At 55.5% G+C, this 16,144-nt stretch overlaps 7 protein-coding genes across 7 annotated transcripts; 2 read left to right on the plus strand and 5 right to left on the minus strand.

Annotated features, from left to right (window-relative positions):
- Positions 1 to 2,191: 2,191 nt before the first annotated feature.
- Positions 2,192 to 4,462, minus strand: VTJ04DRAFT_4896 (uncharacterized protein; the record flags this gene model as incomplete). The annotated part of the gene is made up of 4 exons (XM_069362951.1): positions 2,192 to 2,467; positions 2,560 to 3,578; positions 3,641 to 4,250; positions 4,391 to 4,462. 4 exons carry the CDS (start codon positions 4,460 to 4,462, stop codon positions 2,192 to 2,194), a joined length of 1,977 nt encoding a protein of 658 aa, XP_069219847.1.
- Positions 4,463 to 5,613: 1,151 nt separating this feature from the next.
- VTJ04DRAFT_4897 (uncharacterized protein) lies at positions 5,614 to 6,608 on the plus strand (the record flags this gene model as incomplete). The annotated part of the gene is made up of 2 exons (XM_069362952.1): positions 5,614 to 5,684; positions 5,858 to 6,608. 2 exons carry the CDS (start codon positions 5,614 to 5,616, stop codon positions 6,606 to 6,608), a joined length of 822 nt encoding a protein of 273 aa, XP_069219848.1.
- A 151-nt stretch (positions 6,609 to 6,759) lies between these two features.
- Positions 6,760 to 7,762, minus strand: VTJ04DRAFT_4898 (uncharacterized protein; the record flags this gene model as incomplete). Its single annotated transcript, XM_069362953.1, has 2 exons — positions 6,760 to 7,584; positions 7,652 to 7,762. 2 exons carry the CDS (start codon positions 7,760 to 7,762, stop codon positions 6,760 to 6,762), a joined length of 936 nt encoding a protein of 311 aa, XP_069219849.1.
- Positions 7,763 to 7,949: 187 nt separating this feature from the next.
- VTJ04DRAFT_4899 (uncharacterized protein) lies at positions 7,950 to 8,404 on the plus strand (the record flags this gene model as incomplete). Its single annotated transcript, XM_069362954.1, has 2 exons — positions 7,950 to 7,963; positions 8,194 to 8,404. The coding sequence occupies 2 exons, from the start codon at positions 7,950 to 7,952 to the stop codon at positions 8,402 to 8,404; spliced, it is 225 nt and encodes a 74-aa protein (XP_069219850.1).
- A 17-nt stretch (positions 8,405 to 8,421) lies between these two features.
- Positions 8,422 to 9,345, minus strand: VTJ04DRAFT_4900 (uncharacterized protein; the record flags this gene model as incomplete). The annotated part of the gene is made up of 6 exons (XM_069362957.1): positions 8,422 to 8,594; positions 8,647 to 8,715; positions 8,801 to 8,815; positions 8,881 to 8,924; positions 9,088 to 9,159; positions 9,326 to 9,345. 6 exons carry the CDS (start codon positions 9,343 to 9,345, stop codon positions 8,422 to 8,424), a joined length of 393 nt encoding a protein of 130 aa, XP_069219851.1.
- A 21-nt stretch (positions 9,346 to 9,366) lies between these two features.
- VTJ04DRAFT_4901 (uncharacterized protein) lies at positions 9,367 to 11,836 on the minus strand (the record flags this gene model as incomplete). The annotated part of the gene is made up of 4 exons (XM_069362958.1): positions 9,367 to 9,583; positions 10,162 to 10,978; positions 11,035 to 11,558; positions 11,610 to 11,836. The coding sequence occupies 4 exons, from the start codon at positions 11,834 to 11,836 to the stop codon at positions 9,367 to 9,369; spliced, it is 1,785 nt and encodes a 594-aa protein (XP_069219852.1).
- Positions 11,837 to 14,218: 2,382 nt separating this feature from the next.
- VTJ04DRAFT_4902 (uncharacterized protein) lies at positions 14,219 to 15,610 on the minus strand (the record flags this gene model as incomplete). Its single annotated transcript, XM_069362959.1, has 2 exons — positions 14,219 to 14,892; positions 14,950 to 15,610. The coding sequence occupies 2 exons, from the start codon at positions 15,608 to 15,610 to the stop codon at positions 14,219 to 14,221; spliced, it is 1,335 nt and encodes a 444-aa protein (XP_069219853.1).
- Positions 15,611 to 16,144: the final 534 nt, after the last annotated feature.

Consider the following 16,144-nt stretch of genomic DNA (forward strand, 5'->3'; position numbering starts at 1 on the left):
TCTCGGTGATGTGAGTTATGTCTGACTTCAACAACCCATCAGGGTTTTGGTCATCAGCAACGTTTGGCTCGTGAGGACTGGTCATGGGAATAATGACCAGATCAACTTGACCCTCCTCATCCTCCTTTCTTGGAGGAACCCGGATTTCTGCATGAGGAGGAAGAGGTGGCTGGTCGCTCGTCTCCGTGACGAATTCCTGTGTGTTCAGCTGATTCTTCGCTGAAGCGTCGTCTGATGAGTGAGGCTCGCGTGCTTGGCCGGTCTGAGGCTGAGACGCTACTGAACGAACTGCCACAGGCTGAAAGTTGGGAGGCAGTGTGGCAGGATGGCCTGCCTCATGGTAAGACACCACGTGGTCAGGTATGGAAGGCTGAACTGGAGGATGAGGAGGTGCGGTGGAGTAAACCGAAGGAGGTTGATGTGTTTCAGGTGCCACTGCATGTTGGGTGGCTGGCTTCACAGTTGACTTCTGCCCTCTCACTTCATCGGCACTCATGAACTCATTCGCGTCTTTTGGTGCCAGGGGACGACGAGGCTTCTTTGGCTTCGGGGAGAGGAAGGAATTATCACCGGCGCCGGCCTTTGTTGCGCCTCGCTTGCGTTTCTCCTCGGTAGGCGACATTTGTGAGATTTCCAACATCCCAAGAGGAGGTGCCGATCCTGCAACTACCCTTCCAGTTCTCGTCAGCATGTTGGAGCCGTTCGGCTTTGCCTCCTTCTCTGTGAACCCATCCCCGAGTTGACGCTGCGCCCCTGGGGAGGACTTGGATTGCGGCGGTGGGGGTTCGATCTTCTTGAAGCGTCTGGCTGCTCTGTTGTCAAACATCACGGGTTTACGGAGGCTCCTCGATGGATTGGCTGTCCGCCGGTCGTGTTTGAGGGTAGGCCTTGGAGGGCGAGGCGATAGGGTGAGCTCATCCTCATCGTCGGTCTCCCCGATGGGGTCTCCTGAGATTGTCAAGGCTGGACCCGTAGACGAGCTGCTGGAATGCTCAGATCGTGGAGAATGGAGAGTAGCTGGGTTTCAGTCAGTCAGTCCTCAATAACGAGACCAAGATTAGTAAATGAACCAAACCACACGTACTCTCTTGTTGGGCCTCACTAGGAGCTCCCAAGTTCATGTCAACCCCATCATCTTCTGCAGCCTGGAAAATCTCTCTCTTCTGATAGTATGTCATGGATCGCCCGGTGGTTGAAGATATGGGCGTCGGCTTGAGTTCAGGGAGAGTGAACTCTTTGCCCTTTCGACTTGAGTAGGTTCGCTTGGGTCTCCTTCGCGGAGGGGCCCCAAGCCCCGAATCTTCGCTTGCCATGTGAAGAGCTTGTATGAAGTCGAGAAGCACTGAGCCTGGTATGATGATGTCGGCAATCTGCGAATCGGCCTTGTCCTCGTCTGCGTCTAGAATCGGGGAACAAAACCTTCACCAAGGGAAAAGATTTTCTTCTGCTCCCGTCTCCAACATCGCGGGGCAGCCGTGAAGGTAGTTCCTTCTCTTAGACTTCTAAACCCGTCTGGATAACAGTCTAACGGCAGGCACGACCGGCGACAGAGTCACCGATTGGCGACTTTTGTAGGTGCCTGATCGTAACAGAATCATCTCGGTCATGGAATCAGTCCATAACCCACGATGATCGAGGAAGATTCTTCACAGTCCCATCATCACCGACGACATCACGTATCTTGGATGTTTGTGGCACGAGCGGGAACCACAGCGTGTAGGAAGGGCCGAGTTCCCCTTTTCGGGAGCCAAGTCATCTCCTATTGGTTTTCAATCTTGTGAACGCCGTCGACCAACCGTACCGGGCCACGGCGAAGAACAAGGACGGGAGAAGGCCGTACCGCTAAACATCCCTCGCCATAGCAATGAAGACACAAGGTAATCCGAAACCACACGCCCAGTTCATAGACGGTAGGTCATTATTTTTGTCCCTTTTCTTGAGTTTATAACCAGTTCTAAATCCATTCCAAGCCAGACGTCGCCGCCATGTCGTTGTCGCATAAGTGTTTCGAAATACTCATACAAACATGTCCGCATGAGTTCATCATCCCAAACCTCCATGTGTATATACAAACATCACCAATCTGTCAAGCAGTTGGCCGTGTTTCCCCTGACTGGGAAGGGGAGAGAGGTCGGGTTGGGAAAGCCATAGCAGACCAGGGTACATCCCGTAACCAATCTGAAGCCTGCTCTCAGCACGTCCAGACGCCGACAATACCGTCACGGCGACCCTCGACCAGGTAGCCGTCGCGGATGCGCACGCGCTCCACGATAGCGGGCGTCTTGCCCTGCTCAGCCTCGGTGATGCCGGCGCCGCAATCCCAGTGCCGGCCCTCCACCTTGTCGTAAACCTTGACCACATCCTCACCTGCCGCACACACGATACGCCGCGCGTCGAACATCATGCTCGTGATGGGGTGATCGTAGGCGTAGGCATCGAAGATGGATCCCGTGCGGAGATCCCAGATCTGTGATTGAAGAGGCTCTGTCAGCGACATCTGTTCATCGCAGAAACAACGTGACCACGTCAGTTGTTAGGCAAAAAAAGTTCCCCACTTACCCGAACGCTCCTATCCATACTGGCCGTGACGAGGTGGACATCGTCAAACTGGAGACACGTCACAGGCGCCGTATGCCCAACCAAGCTGCGGTGGACCTGGCCGCTACGCAGATCCCACAGACGGACAAGACCATCAGCAGTACCGCAAGCCAACGCCGACTCAAACACCTGCAGGGCGCCGACGAAATCAGCCGTCGCGTCGGGGCCACGCATGGTCTGGCGCCAGCCGCCCGCGCCGCCGCCGACCGACAGGGCCGACGCCTGCGCAGCAGCCCACATGACGTCCAGCGTCTGCACGCAGCGACCCTTTTCGAGATCCCACTGGCGAAGCGTCTTGTCTGCTGACCCGGACACCAGCACGTTGTCGCGGAAGTGCAGCGCCGTGATCTCGTCCAGGTGCGCGCTCAGAGTGTAGATCGGGCAGTCAGCCATGCTACCGGCGGGCGGCTCAACGGGCTCGTCGTCCGGGTTGCCAAAGGCGATGGCATCCTCATCGTCGTCGTCGTCCTTGCCGAACCGGCTGCCCTGAGGGTCGTAGTGCGCCTTGCTCAGGTCCCACAGGCGGATGGTGGCGTCCATGGAGCCCGTAGCAACGATGTTGTCGTCAACCTGCAGAGTACGAACCGACGCCGTGTGACCCTCAAGCATACCGATGCAGCGGCCCGCATTGAGGTCCCACACCCGCACCGAATCGTCCATGGCAGCTGTCACCATCAGACCAAACGGCGCATCGAAGTCGATGGCCGTGATGTTGTCCTGGTGCGCGCGCATGGTCCGAATCACGGTACCCGGCTCGAAGTGCTCGTGCAGGATGGGCATCGACTTGCGCCGGATGCTCCGCCCTTTCCGGCGCCCATTAGCCGACGGGAGCTTCTCGTACACCGACTGCGACATGAACCCAGGAGCATCGCTGTTAGACGCGTCGTCGTCTTCCGACTTCGACGGTGTCCTCATAGACACCGATGCGGCTTCGGCCGCCATTTCCTGCGCCTCGTCCAACTTGCCTTCCACCTCGACGACTGCACCAATCAGAATTAGGTCTGTGTCCATCTATGTCAATGGAAGTCGGGAGACAACTTACTTTCATGCTCCAGCAACGCCTCTTCCTGCTCCAGATTCGCCAATCGGTCGATCAGAATCCTGCGCATACCAGCGAGGTTCTCCATCTTAGCGTCAATCTCGCGGATCTCGCAGCTCGCCATGTTCTTGCGAATGCTGAGCATTTCGAGCTGATGCATCATTGATGCTTTCTCCTTCCTGAGCTTATGCACAGCTTCCGGGGTGCCATCTGGGACGGCAGGCTCCTCGTCGAGCAGCCTCCTCCCTCGCGAGATGCGCCGCCGGTGCTTCTTGCCCTCCTCAGTGAAGTCGGGAAAGCTTGCCTGGAACCCTTGAAACAGAGAGTACGGGTTCTCGGCCTCGGGGATGTTTTTGAGCAGCTCGTCGGGGACGTAGGCCAGTGCCCGGGATTGGATCTCCTTGGTCGAAAGCCGCGAGCGTACCAGGTCGGTGGGCGTGGTTCGGGCCATAGAGAAGACGCTGCGCTGCAACGAGGGGCGCTGGAGCTGCCGCTGCACCTCGGACATGGCGCGAGCGTAGGCAGGGTTCGAGGTCGGATCAGAGCTGCGCGTCGCTATCAGGTGCGAGGCGGTGCTCGTCACCTTGCGGCCGAACGCCTCGAGCCCTCGGGTCTGCCATAGTGGAAGTTTGGCAACGTGGTTAGCTATCAGTCCCAGGTCGATCTCGGGTGGTCCGCCGTCGACCACCCCTCCGACTTTCCAGGCCATTATCCAATGCAAAAATATGAGACTCTGGGGACCATGGCGCTCACAGATATCACCGAGACATCGTCGTCAAAGGACGACAAGTCGGGGAACTCATCGTTATGACCTGGGTCGGCCATCCGTCGAGACCGCTTGATAAAGAAAAAAAACTTTTGGCCCCCGGCGACGACCCGCTTCGCGGCCCAACAACGATCGTCCTGGGATGCGGGGTAGGCGTCTGGTGATTTGGCCCTAATCGAAGGCGAGCTTGCGGATGAAATCGACGTGTGAGATTGTGTTTGGCTTCGGCTGGAATGGAGTGCAGGGCGGCGAACGCGGTGCCCCTCGAGGACGACAACACAGTGTGGATGTGGAAGTTCAATTGCGGGACAAAATTGTCCAGCTTGGCCGGCTGGAACCTGAGGTCGGTCGGTCGGTCGGCCGGCAATCCATGCAATGCACCGTTGCTTGGAATTGCTTGGACGTGGAAGAAAGCGGGTCCTGGCCACCTCAGCAGCGATTGCATTGCATTGCTCGACAGGACCAGCATGTGCTTGGAGCCCAAAGCTGACTTGGCTTGGCCTGAAAACAAGGGCGAGGATCGAGCACCCGATCCAACCGCTTCAAGGAAAAACACCCACACACAACAGATCACCTTGGAACAGGGGGCGCTGTGTTAGTGGCTGGCTGCTTTGCTGTGATGGAGGTGTGGTTGCGCCAAAAAGGTTCAAGGTCAGTGGTTGGGTGTCGCGGGGAGTGTGGGATGTCGGCGTTGCCAAGTCCTGGCAGGTCGGGTTGTGTCCCCAACTGTCCGGAGCAGGGAACGTCACACCTGGTTTTTTTTCTCGGTGGGAGGCTCCGATTCGGAACTCGGGGCGCTCATATTGACAGAACGATCGTTGCACTGTGTCATGGGGATATCGTGACATAGCATGAGGTTTACTCAAAGGTTTGCAAACAACACAACCCAGTTGATACTGTCAATATTAAGGAGCCCTGTATGTCCCGACGTTGCCGAGGTCAAATATGTGGGAGTTGGCACGGTTTCGAACAGAAAAGCAGCTCAGAGTCAACAGGACAATCGGGCAGCAGGGTTAGGGTTGTACTTGACTACCTCCCACGCCACTGGTCCGGTCTGGCCACCAACACAGTCTGCCGAGCCGGTCTAAAAGGAAGCTTGGAAGGGGGCGAGGAGTCACCCGCAAAAAAAGGGCAGAGATCGACTTCTTTTTTTCTCTCGTTCCTCTCTTCATCCCTGATGCTGTAATCAAGGCAAAAAACTGTACCGGCCATGGACTCGCTCATTGATCTCTCGGACCCGTCAAAGGCGCTGGATCTCTCCCGGATCCGCTACCAACTGATGTGAGTGCAACCTGTCAGCGATCCTGTCTCCTTCTCTATTTGGTGTTGAGACTCCCTTCACTTCGCTTCACCCACCCCCCTCCCTACCTACCTACGGACAGATACATGCATATAGGAATCCACCCAAACGTAATCATGGACACTGTACTCATGCATTCATACCACACTCGCAGCCGCCTGGAGGATACCATCACCTTCCACCTCATCGAGCGGGTCCAGTTCCCCCTCAACCCCAGCATCTACAAGCCTGGGGCCGTCCCCGGCATCCCGGACCCAAGCCTGAGCTTTATGGACTGGTACCTCCGGGAGCAGGAGAAGCTGCAGTCCCTCATCCGGCGCTACGAGTCGCCCGATGAGTTCCCCTTCTTCCCCGATGCCGTGCAGAAGCCCATCCTGGAGTCGCTCAACTACCCTCGCATCCTGTACCCCAACACGGTCAACGTCAACGACAAGATCAAGAAGTTCTACGTCGAAAAATTCCTGCCCACGGTGTGCCCTGACTTTGGGCGGGGGGACCGCGGCGTCTCGCGTGAGAACTACGGCTCCTCGGCCACCTGTGACATCGCCTGCCTGCAGGCCCTGTCGCGCCGCATCCACTTTGGCAAGTTCGTCGCCGAGTCTAAGTTCCAGGCCGACGCCGACAAGTTCACCCGCCTCATCCGCGCTGGCGACCGTGAGGGGATTGCCGAGGCCATCACCAACAAGGCTGTCGAGAAGAAGGTGCTCGAGAGGCTAAAGCTCAAGGTCCAGACTTACGGTACCGACCCGTCTCTTAATGGCAACGGCAATGGGAATGGTGGCGGCTGGGAGCAGAATAAAATCAACGTCGACGCTGTCGTGGCCATGTATGAGAACTTTGTTATCCCATTGACGAAGGAGGTCGAGGTCGAGTACTTGATGCAGCGCCTGGAGCCGATCGATTAATGATATATCTATAATGTTTCGTTTCTTTTTTTTTTTTTTTTTTTTCGTCTCGTCTTTTGTGTGGTTCGTCCTCCCCTGACAGGTCGTTCCGCCCTCTTCTCCCTTGTTGAATTGTGTGTTCGTTGCCTGCCGTCGTTGGTCTCCCCACGACTTACTCGGCCTCTGTCATCGTCATGCCCCCCGTCCCGACGTACTCTGCCATGGCCTTCACGGAGCCCTTGAACTTGCCAGCCTCAATGAGCATCATCAGCCCACACGGCTTGACACCCATTTCCTGGAATGCCCGGCGACTATCCGCAACCACCTCATTCTCGCGCGCGAAGGCGTACGGCCCGGACGCGGCCGCGTGCCGACGCATCTCCTCGTCCTCCGGGTGGAAGTACTGCAGCTCGGCCTCCTCGCGTGCCTTCTTTTTCTTGCGCTCCTTCTCGCCCTGGTCCAACGTCGACTCCACTTCGTAGTACGCCCGTGACACCACCAGGTAGTGTGTGAACTCGTATGGTTCGCCGTCCTCCAGCGCCGCCTCAATCTCGTCGATCAGGCAGTTCCACATTGGCGGAATCACCTCCGCCGGCATGTTGATCAGCCTCTCGGCGAGCACGAGACCCACGACGGGCTTCTTTTCCCCGGCCTTCGAGGCTGATAACAGTTCCGGCACCCCCGCCGCGGTAAGCGACTCGTCCGCCTGCGCCCGCTCGGCAAGGTACTCGGCGAGCTTGGCGACGGCGGGCTTCTTGGGGCAGTGCTCGTTCAGGTTGAGGACTGTCAAGAAAGCGTAGGCATCGTTGGACTTGTCGTCAACCTTGCAGGTCGAGCCGATAGTGTTTTGCTCAACAATGAGATCGGCAATTGCCGACAAGTCGATTAGCTTGGAGTCGACGTCGAAGAGTTGCCGCAGCAGGGTCTTGACGCCATGAAAGTCGATTTGTGGGTCGTAGTTGAAGAGTTCAAAGTCCACGTTGACTATGTCCATGTCCTGTTAAAGATATGTAAGCTCCGGGTCCTTGTCCATGAATGTATTTGCGTGATGAGTGTGTGTTTACCGTGTCGGATGAGCTGTCGTCATCATCATCTTCAACTTTCTTGTGGACGGCAGGGTCCTCCATGGGGACATCACCCTGAGCGTCGGCTTCTCTTGTCCTCTTCTTGCCCATTGTGATTGTATTATTGGGTTCAAAAAAGGGACCGCGTTTTGGCTTTTTAAATTCAACTTCGAGATCGATACAGTGAAGTTGAGCGTGAGTTACACCCTATAAGTTGGAGACTGCGGGGACCTTGATGTCTGCTTCGAAGAAATTTTGAAGCTTAGCCCCTCCAAACCAGGGTTGATAAGGGTCAAAAATGCTTATCACTAGGTAGGCTGGTGTAACCCTCGGATGAGCTTCCCGACACTACTTTGCCTTGTGATCCGATATCAGACCCGATAATTACGAGGTAGTTGTTCAAGCAACAGGAAACAGATTTAACATGCGATTCCCGCCCCATACCTAACCACCTTGATAAATTATCCCCTCTCTAAAGTACTCGAAGAGTGATCCATTCAACCACCCGACCGGCCCAACCCAGGCGGTATCGTACAAGCTAGATCAACCCCACGACTTGCTTCACAAGTCTGGGACATAGGATATGAGCCATGCGGAAAACTTCAAGTCATCAAGATAGTCCTACAACAGCGTTTCGCTGCTCTTCAACTACTCTTCAACCACCACGTCACAGCTTCCCACGCCAAACCCCATCCAACCAACCTCCATCAGCCCCATGGACCAGAAACCACTGGAGGCACGGCCGCCTTGTGAAAGCAAGGCTTCCCTTCTTAGACCTGCTCAGCGCCCCACCCAGCATCCGCCTCGCGCATGTTCGCCGGAGGCTCAATGGACGGGACGAACTCGAGGGCGGCATAGGCGACGCCGATGACGCCAATGATGGAACCGGCAATGATCCGGAGAACGTGGTCGTGGAGCAGGATGCAGCCAACGAAGATGTAGACTGTAAAATGTTAGAACTGCGTCCAAAGAAGCAATGGTACTGGAGTACGCACAGAGACCACGGCCGAGGAACGAGAACAGGAACGATGCGTAGCGCGAGACTTGCGGTGGGATTTGGAATTCTGTTCACGTCGAGTGTCAGTTTCTGTCTCATTGCCGCACCATCTCGTCTTGTCGACAGATGTGGTTTCTAGCGGGGCGTCGTACCAAGCAGGCCGGTGGCTGTAAGAGAACCCAGTCAGCAATCCGTCTCTCCACATAGCAAGTACCGGTTCGTAGGGACTCACCCAAGCCAAAGATAATCACGTATACACCGATGATGGCCGACTGGCTGTATGACGGAGGCGTCACGTTAGCCCTGTCCCAAATCACATCTATGCGCTGGACCAGCTCCTCAATCACGTGTGCGTCCTCTGCCCTTGTATGTCCGCAGATATGCCCACAACGGAACGTAGTTGGACGTGCGAGTATTGGTGCCGTGGAAGGGATCTTACAAGCTGGTGGGAAAGAACTGGGAAATACCACCCAGAACCATCAACACCGCCACGGCGAGGTTGACAATGCGGCTAGATATCGGCAACACACCACAAGTTAGCACATGATATCCGCAGCTCAGGGTGCTTGGGAGTTCGTCCTCTCCGTCCTGTCAAACCGTCCTCCACCTGCTTGAAGGGAGGGCGACGAAGCCACGACGGAAAGGACACCCAACGCCAGGAAGGGGTGCAAACGCACAAGGTATCGGAGAAATCCATGGTGGGCGACTTTGGACGAAATCAACCGAGATCGGATGGCGGAGGAGTCAGGAGTGGGAGGGAGGGAAGAGTTCGAACGAGCTTTTCGTGGTGTTTTGCGACAACAACAGACGTCAATCTCGACCTAGCTGGTACACAAGCACGTGTCCGTAAAGATTTGCCGTCGACCTTGGTAGATCCCGCGCCGCCTTCGTACGTGTGTTTGACTGGGCTTTGTCGAGGGGCCGTGATGAATCGGCTTTGTTTTCGGGAGTGTCAAACAATGGCTATTGAAGTTTCCAGGTTGGAGCTGCCCAGAAACGCTGGGAGTTGCGATTTACGGGAGCGCTGGACCAAGCTTGCAACGCACGGGTGGGCCTGTTGGTTCGATGCGACGCGGCGACTTCCTGTGTTGCTTCAGGCGCAGCCGCCTGGAACATGGATCTTAGCGCAGCACCAAGATGGGCGTGGAATCTTGGCATGACAAGACAAAAGTTGGTCACGTTCTGGATGGACGATTGCGCTTATTCTCGGACCCTTCTCACAGAACCCAACATGGAGATAGCGCCGTCTAAAAATCCCTTTGTTTGGCATAGGATTGGTATCTTTCTTTACAATGTCTTCCGTGCGTCAGGCTCCTCCAGGACTTGGGCTTGGGTCCCGTGCTCCACCATGCCCGAAGTCACTTGGCTGACCCTTTCAAAAGGTTCCTGGCCCTATTGCACCTGTCCGAAGAGGTCTCACCAGCCAACAAATACGTAACAATAAATGTTGCGAGAGTGGTGTGGTATTGCCGTTCTCATCCATTGAAACAGGCTCTCCCTTCAGTCACCCAACTCAGCAAGCTCCCTCTCCTTGGCAGCCAGCAACTCCCTCATCATTTCTCTCTCACGCTCCAGGATCGCGCGCCTCTCCGCCTTGGATCTCTCACGCTCAGCATCTGTCTGGAGGAGCTCCCGTGGACTAGGCAATCTCGGTGGCACAGGCAGAGGTCCTGTATTGGAAAACGTTCCAGGACTTGGTGTGGATGCTGCAGTTGTGCCTGGCGTCACTGTAAACGGCTGTGACGGTTCCCGGTACTCTTCCCTCCCGGGACTACTTGCTTCGGGATTTAAGATGGACTTGATTGACGAAAGTCGCTTGGGCGGTTCCGCGTCATTCTGGTTGTTTGGTTCTATTGCAGCTGACGAAAACGACCGTTTCCGTGACGGCGACAGGAATGACGACGGTGACAGTGACGAGTTTCGGTCGTGTGGCATGGGGATAGATGTTATGGGGGCCAATCGGTTTTCGTCAGTTAATGATTCGGGGATGTGGTTTGGTTGGCTTGATGAATGGGACGACTGATATTGACCCAAACTGGTCGATGGCATCGGAGACGTGTGTCTGTTCCGCATCAAGACCTCTTCGGGAACCAACTTCAGGGGAGGCTCTTGCACTCGGCGCCGAAGACCGAGGTTGACCGAGCCGTCTGGATTAACAGAGCCTCGCTCCTTCGGAGCATCGTTCTCTGATGGCGGTGAATCGGCGCGCTCACTAGTCCCACCGTCTGATTCTGGACCGCCTGGTACTGGTATGACACGTTTCCTTCGCTTGATTATGGACTTCTTCATAGTTACGGGCCTATGTACGCCATGGAGTTTGTAGTAGAGCCCTACTAAAAGTCAGCGTCCAGTCTTGTCAACCTCGTTCTAGAAGACAAAGGCTTACCACAAGCATTGCAGATGGTATTGCCAGCCTCGTCCCTCCGCCAGAGAGGTGTGATGGTAGTGCCGCAGTTTTGACATGCAATCAAAACAGTTGTGTTTTGATTTTGCAGAGCGGCCACGTCGATCGGCGTCGGTCCGTCGCCATTGTTGGACGCAACTTTGGAACCCTGACATTTCAAGACGCTCAAGCTTTTGGAGACTCTGTTGTTGTACGCGGGGCACCCGCTGCACCCTTCAGCGCCGCCCGTACCATTACATCTCCCTCCTCCTGGGCATGAACCGGAGGGGGTCTCATCTGCGGTCACATATTTGGCAAGGGCCGCGTTGGATGCAATCGGCACATGAGTTTTCGGGGACAGCTTTGCAGAAGACTGGCGAACACCATTCCCAGCTCCGGCTGGAGGCCGCTTCAAGTTGATAGGCCGTGCGGAATTTCTCGCTTTGAGATACAATCCGCAAGCATTGCAGATCGTCTCTCCCTGCGGCGACCGGCGCCAAAGAGGAGTCCGCGTTGTCCCGCAGTTACTGCGGCTACTTAGCACTTCATCACCAACCTCCCCGCTTTGACGGACGTACCTGCAAACTTGGCCTGTGTACGTTTGCCCGGACACCGCCTGGCTTTTCCCCTGGCTTGGGGTGCTCGACTCCTTGGGATGAGAAGGTGGCTGAGAAGGGTTCTGGGCAACTGAGGACGTAGGCATAGATGTGGTTTGTGCATCCGATGTCGGTTGTTCCGGGCCCTCGGAAGTTTCGGGGTCGTTCTTCGGATGCAGCGCGGCGTCTTTCGAGTCTTTTGACGACATTGGCCTCGATGGAAGTGCGGTTCGGCGAGGAGCAGAAACGGGTTCTGGAGGCGGTTGGGACGCAGGCGAGGTCGACAGTTCAGGCAATGCCATCGTTGGATGCCGTCTAATAGATCAACCTCCTCGCGTGATTGAAAGCGTGATCGGAGCCAAGGCAGCGGGAAGCCGAAGAGTGGCAACCGAGAACGCCGGCGAACGATCAGTCGCTCTCAAGCCAACTGCTTACTCTGTAGAGCCTTCTCGCCACGAAGTACAGACACTTAAAAACCCGGAACAATGACCCTGTGACCAGAACCGCAAGCGGGCGTTCCGAAAAAGAACTTAGCCACTCTCTCGAAGGCCACGAGAAAGGATAGAGGAAATCCCGATGCAGTGTAACACAGCGTGCTGCAGAAACAAGAAAGCGAGATCGTGTCACCGGCGCTGAGAGGAGAATTAGTGAGGCAGGACGATTCTGATGTTGGTGCTAGTAAAGCCGACGAGATGCGAAAAGTCGACGGAAGATGAAGACAACGAGGACTTGGGCGAACGATCGAAGTTTGGGGGTGAGATACCCTCGACACTGGCAAATGGTGGAACCTCTGCTCTGGGGCGTTCCTCAGGTCCACAGAACCAACTTTATCTGATGGAGACGAGATGAAGGCCAATAAATGTCCAGAATCTAATCAGTGTCTCGGAGGTGAGAAATGAGGTCGAGCGCAGCGGCTGGATGTCCCTTTTGGTCCGGATCTACGCCGAGGTCCAACTCGACAGACCAACTGATGGAAGAAACAAAGTCGAGAGACGGCGGTCACGGGGTTCCGAACAACGGAAACTGAAGAAATGTCCAGCTGAGGGGCGGCGATCTGACAAGCGGGCGAACAACAGAGCCAAAGGCCAGCCTCGATCTAAGGGAGTGACCCATCAAGGTTAATGCAATCCACTTTGATCCTTCTCAGCCAATCACGGCTTCTTCATTGTCAGCAGGCCCGGCGACAAGTGGTCCGCCAGGCATCAGGGTTCCATATTACGTAGGGCGAAACCCGTTCAGCTCAACCCGAAAACAACTGCAACCCTCCATCCTCCTCAACAAAATAGAACGAAAAAGGACAACGATTTTCTCGTGAGAATCCTCCAAAAAAAAATCATTGGAGACATAGTCTCCTTCAGTTTGTCGGCTCCGATCATATACCGGCATTTTTCCAACACAGATCATGGAAGATTTGGTTTTTTTTGTCCTCCTCACCAGGTACCCCACCAATGCTAGTGACGTTGGATCAATCAAAATGAACACAGATTGGCAATCCGATACCGCCATCATCGCAGAAAACGATTCCCCCATAAGGAGACCACTTCTCCGAGTCCAACAGTGACAAAGCCAGGGTCTCGCCATTTCAAAGACCCGGAACAATTTCCTAGAACACGAGGTCTGTGAAGAATGCACCGGCTCGACAGGCACAGCCGGCAATCACATCCACGCATCTGATTATCAGATCATCTTGTCCCGTGATATCTCGCCCATCTTTCGTGGTCATCAACCATCGGGATTCCCTCCGCTTCCCCAGACCTCGGCGTGGTGGGTTTGCGCTTGGCTTTCCTTCCCAAACGGGGGACGTGGGCTGCCTACCGCGCCTCCTGTGTGGTTCGGGAGCCATGGGCCAAGCTTCCCGACATCTCCGGGGACTCGGTTGACAATCCCATTGGTTCCTTGGATCCAATTCTCCAAGTTGCCAAGCGTTTTTATCAGTCTCGGTGCAACCCAATCTCTTGACGGAAGCTGACGAAAGAAAAGCCCACGAGCACCCACCCCTATGGGCCGCCTGAGGAATCAGAGAATATCCATTTACTGAGGAGTACAACACTCAGCCCTGCATGAACAAATTTCTACATGGTCAAAATTCACTCGGCTCTCGCCGTTTTCCCATCTCAACCCAAGGGGTGACTGGCAGGTTCCCTTCAGAGGCAGTTCAGTTAAGGTTGAGTCTCCCCGCCATCGGGGTCCACCGAAAATCGCTGTGGATGTGTGGATGACATGTCCGGGTAATCACAAACGCCCTGATTGGTGTGATGGAAAGCTGCTGGTGTTCTGTTCCTGCGAGCGGGGGAAAAGAAACTTCCAGGCGCTCAGACATCAATGATTAGGTAAGTCAAGCAACTTGAGGTAATCTACACTACGTTGATCATGAAGAGACAGATCTCTCACTCACCGAACATACCAAGACCACCCACTTCCCTGTGAATGAAACCGAAAGGATACGAAGTTTAAAATCCCATCATGAACATCCCACATTAACTAGTCGTTCCTAGCTGTTTCTTTCGCTCACAGCCCTCTAGACCTGACACGGTAACCGCCAGTAACTCCTGTGGTTATCAAGAAAGAATAGCTCATCCTTGAGTCGCCCCTTACAAGTCCGGGTCATCCTTAGTGCTCGGCTGGAGGGCAACAATGTTGCCTGTATTCCACAGCCCGCATAACACATCACGAGCCAGATTTACAGGCAGGGCCAGCGACAAGGCATTCCACAACCACTGGCTGCGGTCATTGAGGGGGATCTGCTCGAGGACCACAACGGGGGTACTGTCCCCCTTGGACGGGTCAAGGCTCGCAAGCAGAACGATGTGCTGGATGACAGCGAAGGCATACAGCGTCGGCGGCTGATGGGTGGAAGTCGTCGGGGTGGCAGTCTTCTTTCCCGCTTTGTCCCCCGTGAGTGAGTCTCTCCATTTCTGGCCCAGCTGCCGAAGCCGCCGCTCCAAGTCACGCGAGACGGCCTGAGTGAACCGCTGTACTCGTCGGGCTTCGGCGTCATATGGACCCTCGTCTTCGTCCGTTGTAGTAAGGTCGGTGTCAGACTCCTCACCAGCGCTGCCGCGTTCAACCCAGTCAGGTGGGTAGGCCCGGACGATCATGTTGAGTAGTGACTTGCGCTCGTCGATTCCCGCGTCTCGCAGCGCCCACCGGATGTAGCCGCGCAGCGTCTTGACGACCGTCGGTGCGATCTTGGATTCGTAGCCGATTTCCTCGTAGTCGGTCACATTCTGCGAGAGGTAGAACAAGGACTCAAGGGCCTTGGCAGCTATTTGGGAACAGTTAGCGAGTTTCAACTATTGTTGAGGTCAGCAAGGAAACTTACCCGCCACTTCGCTCCCGTAGGCATGAATCACCACACGCTTCTTGCTATTCCTGGGGGTAAAGAGGTCGTCCAGGTGAGGCTGGGTGATACCCCACATCTTGAAGCTCACGCGCCACCACGACGGCATCACCGGATGGAGGCCGCGCATGTAGATGAGCTTGTGTAGCTTTTGCTGCTCAGCGTTCCAGTGCTCAAGGCCCTCGAGGTCGGCGGTTTTGGCGCCGTATTCCTGGAGGGCGTCGGGGATGGCGCCGTACGAGTCCCAGTCACTGCTCGTGCTCTCATTGTCATCTTCATTGTCGTCCTGCTGTCGCGCCTGGGCCGCTCGCGCGAAGATCAACCGGTGACTCCAGGGAAGATTGGGCGGCGGCTGGAGGACGCCACCACGTAGCGCAAGCCCAGCATAGTTGCCGGGCGACTCGGGACTTGGGCTTTCATTGGAGCCTTCTTCTTGGCTGTCATCGTGCTTGTCGGTGCTTTCCTCGGCGTCCTCATCGATGGACTCCTCGATGGATTCTTCGATGTCCTCGTCCTCGTCGGCATCAGGCATGTCTTCATCATCATCGGTGATGGGCGAGTTTGACTGCGGCCCCAGCGGGTCTGGGACTGGAGTGACGTCCTTAACTGCCCTCGTCCAGGGCCGCAGGATGGTCAAATTCATGATGGGAGTTGTCGCTGAAGTGCGAATTGTCTGACTGTTGCGAGATCGGGACACCTTCCGGTATTGTTGGAAATATCGGTGAAAGTTGGTTTTCAACCCGACGAGCTTGGACAAGTCGAAGCTGCTCTCGGCGAATCCGAGTCGAACAGACGTGGGTGCAGGATTTACGCTCTGTCGCAGCTGCAACTTCCTCGATCGACTGATTTATGATGCCGAACTGGGAGAACAATGGCGCAGGGCGGGAGGGCCCGGACATGGAACGGATGCAGAGACAAAGAAACAGATTTGAATGCCATTCATTTGTACTTGCGACACCTTTCTGTTTCCGGCGCCACGACATCATCGGTTTCTGATGTGGATGCACGTACTGCTACTCTGCAGCTACCTAACGCGACCTTAGAGCCATGTGTTGGGTTGACGAATGAGGTTCAAACAGCAGAGCGAATTGGGCCACAACGAGGCTTGTCAGTTTGCCTCAGAAATTTCCACCGCATTTGATCGGCCATGAAGCCCTGTACACCCGATTGTGGCATG

This window comes from Mycothermus thermophilus, assembly GCF_041956435.1.
Source record: "Mycothermus thermophilus strain CBS 625.91 unplaced genomic scaffold VTJ04scaffold_3, whole genome shotgun sequence".
Classification (NCBI taxonomy): domain Eukaryota; kingdom Fungi; phylum Ascomycota; class Sordariomycetes; order Sordariales; family Chaetomiaceae; genus Mycothermus; species Mycothermus thermophilus.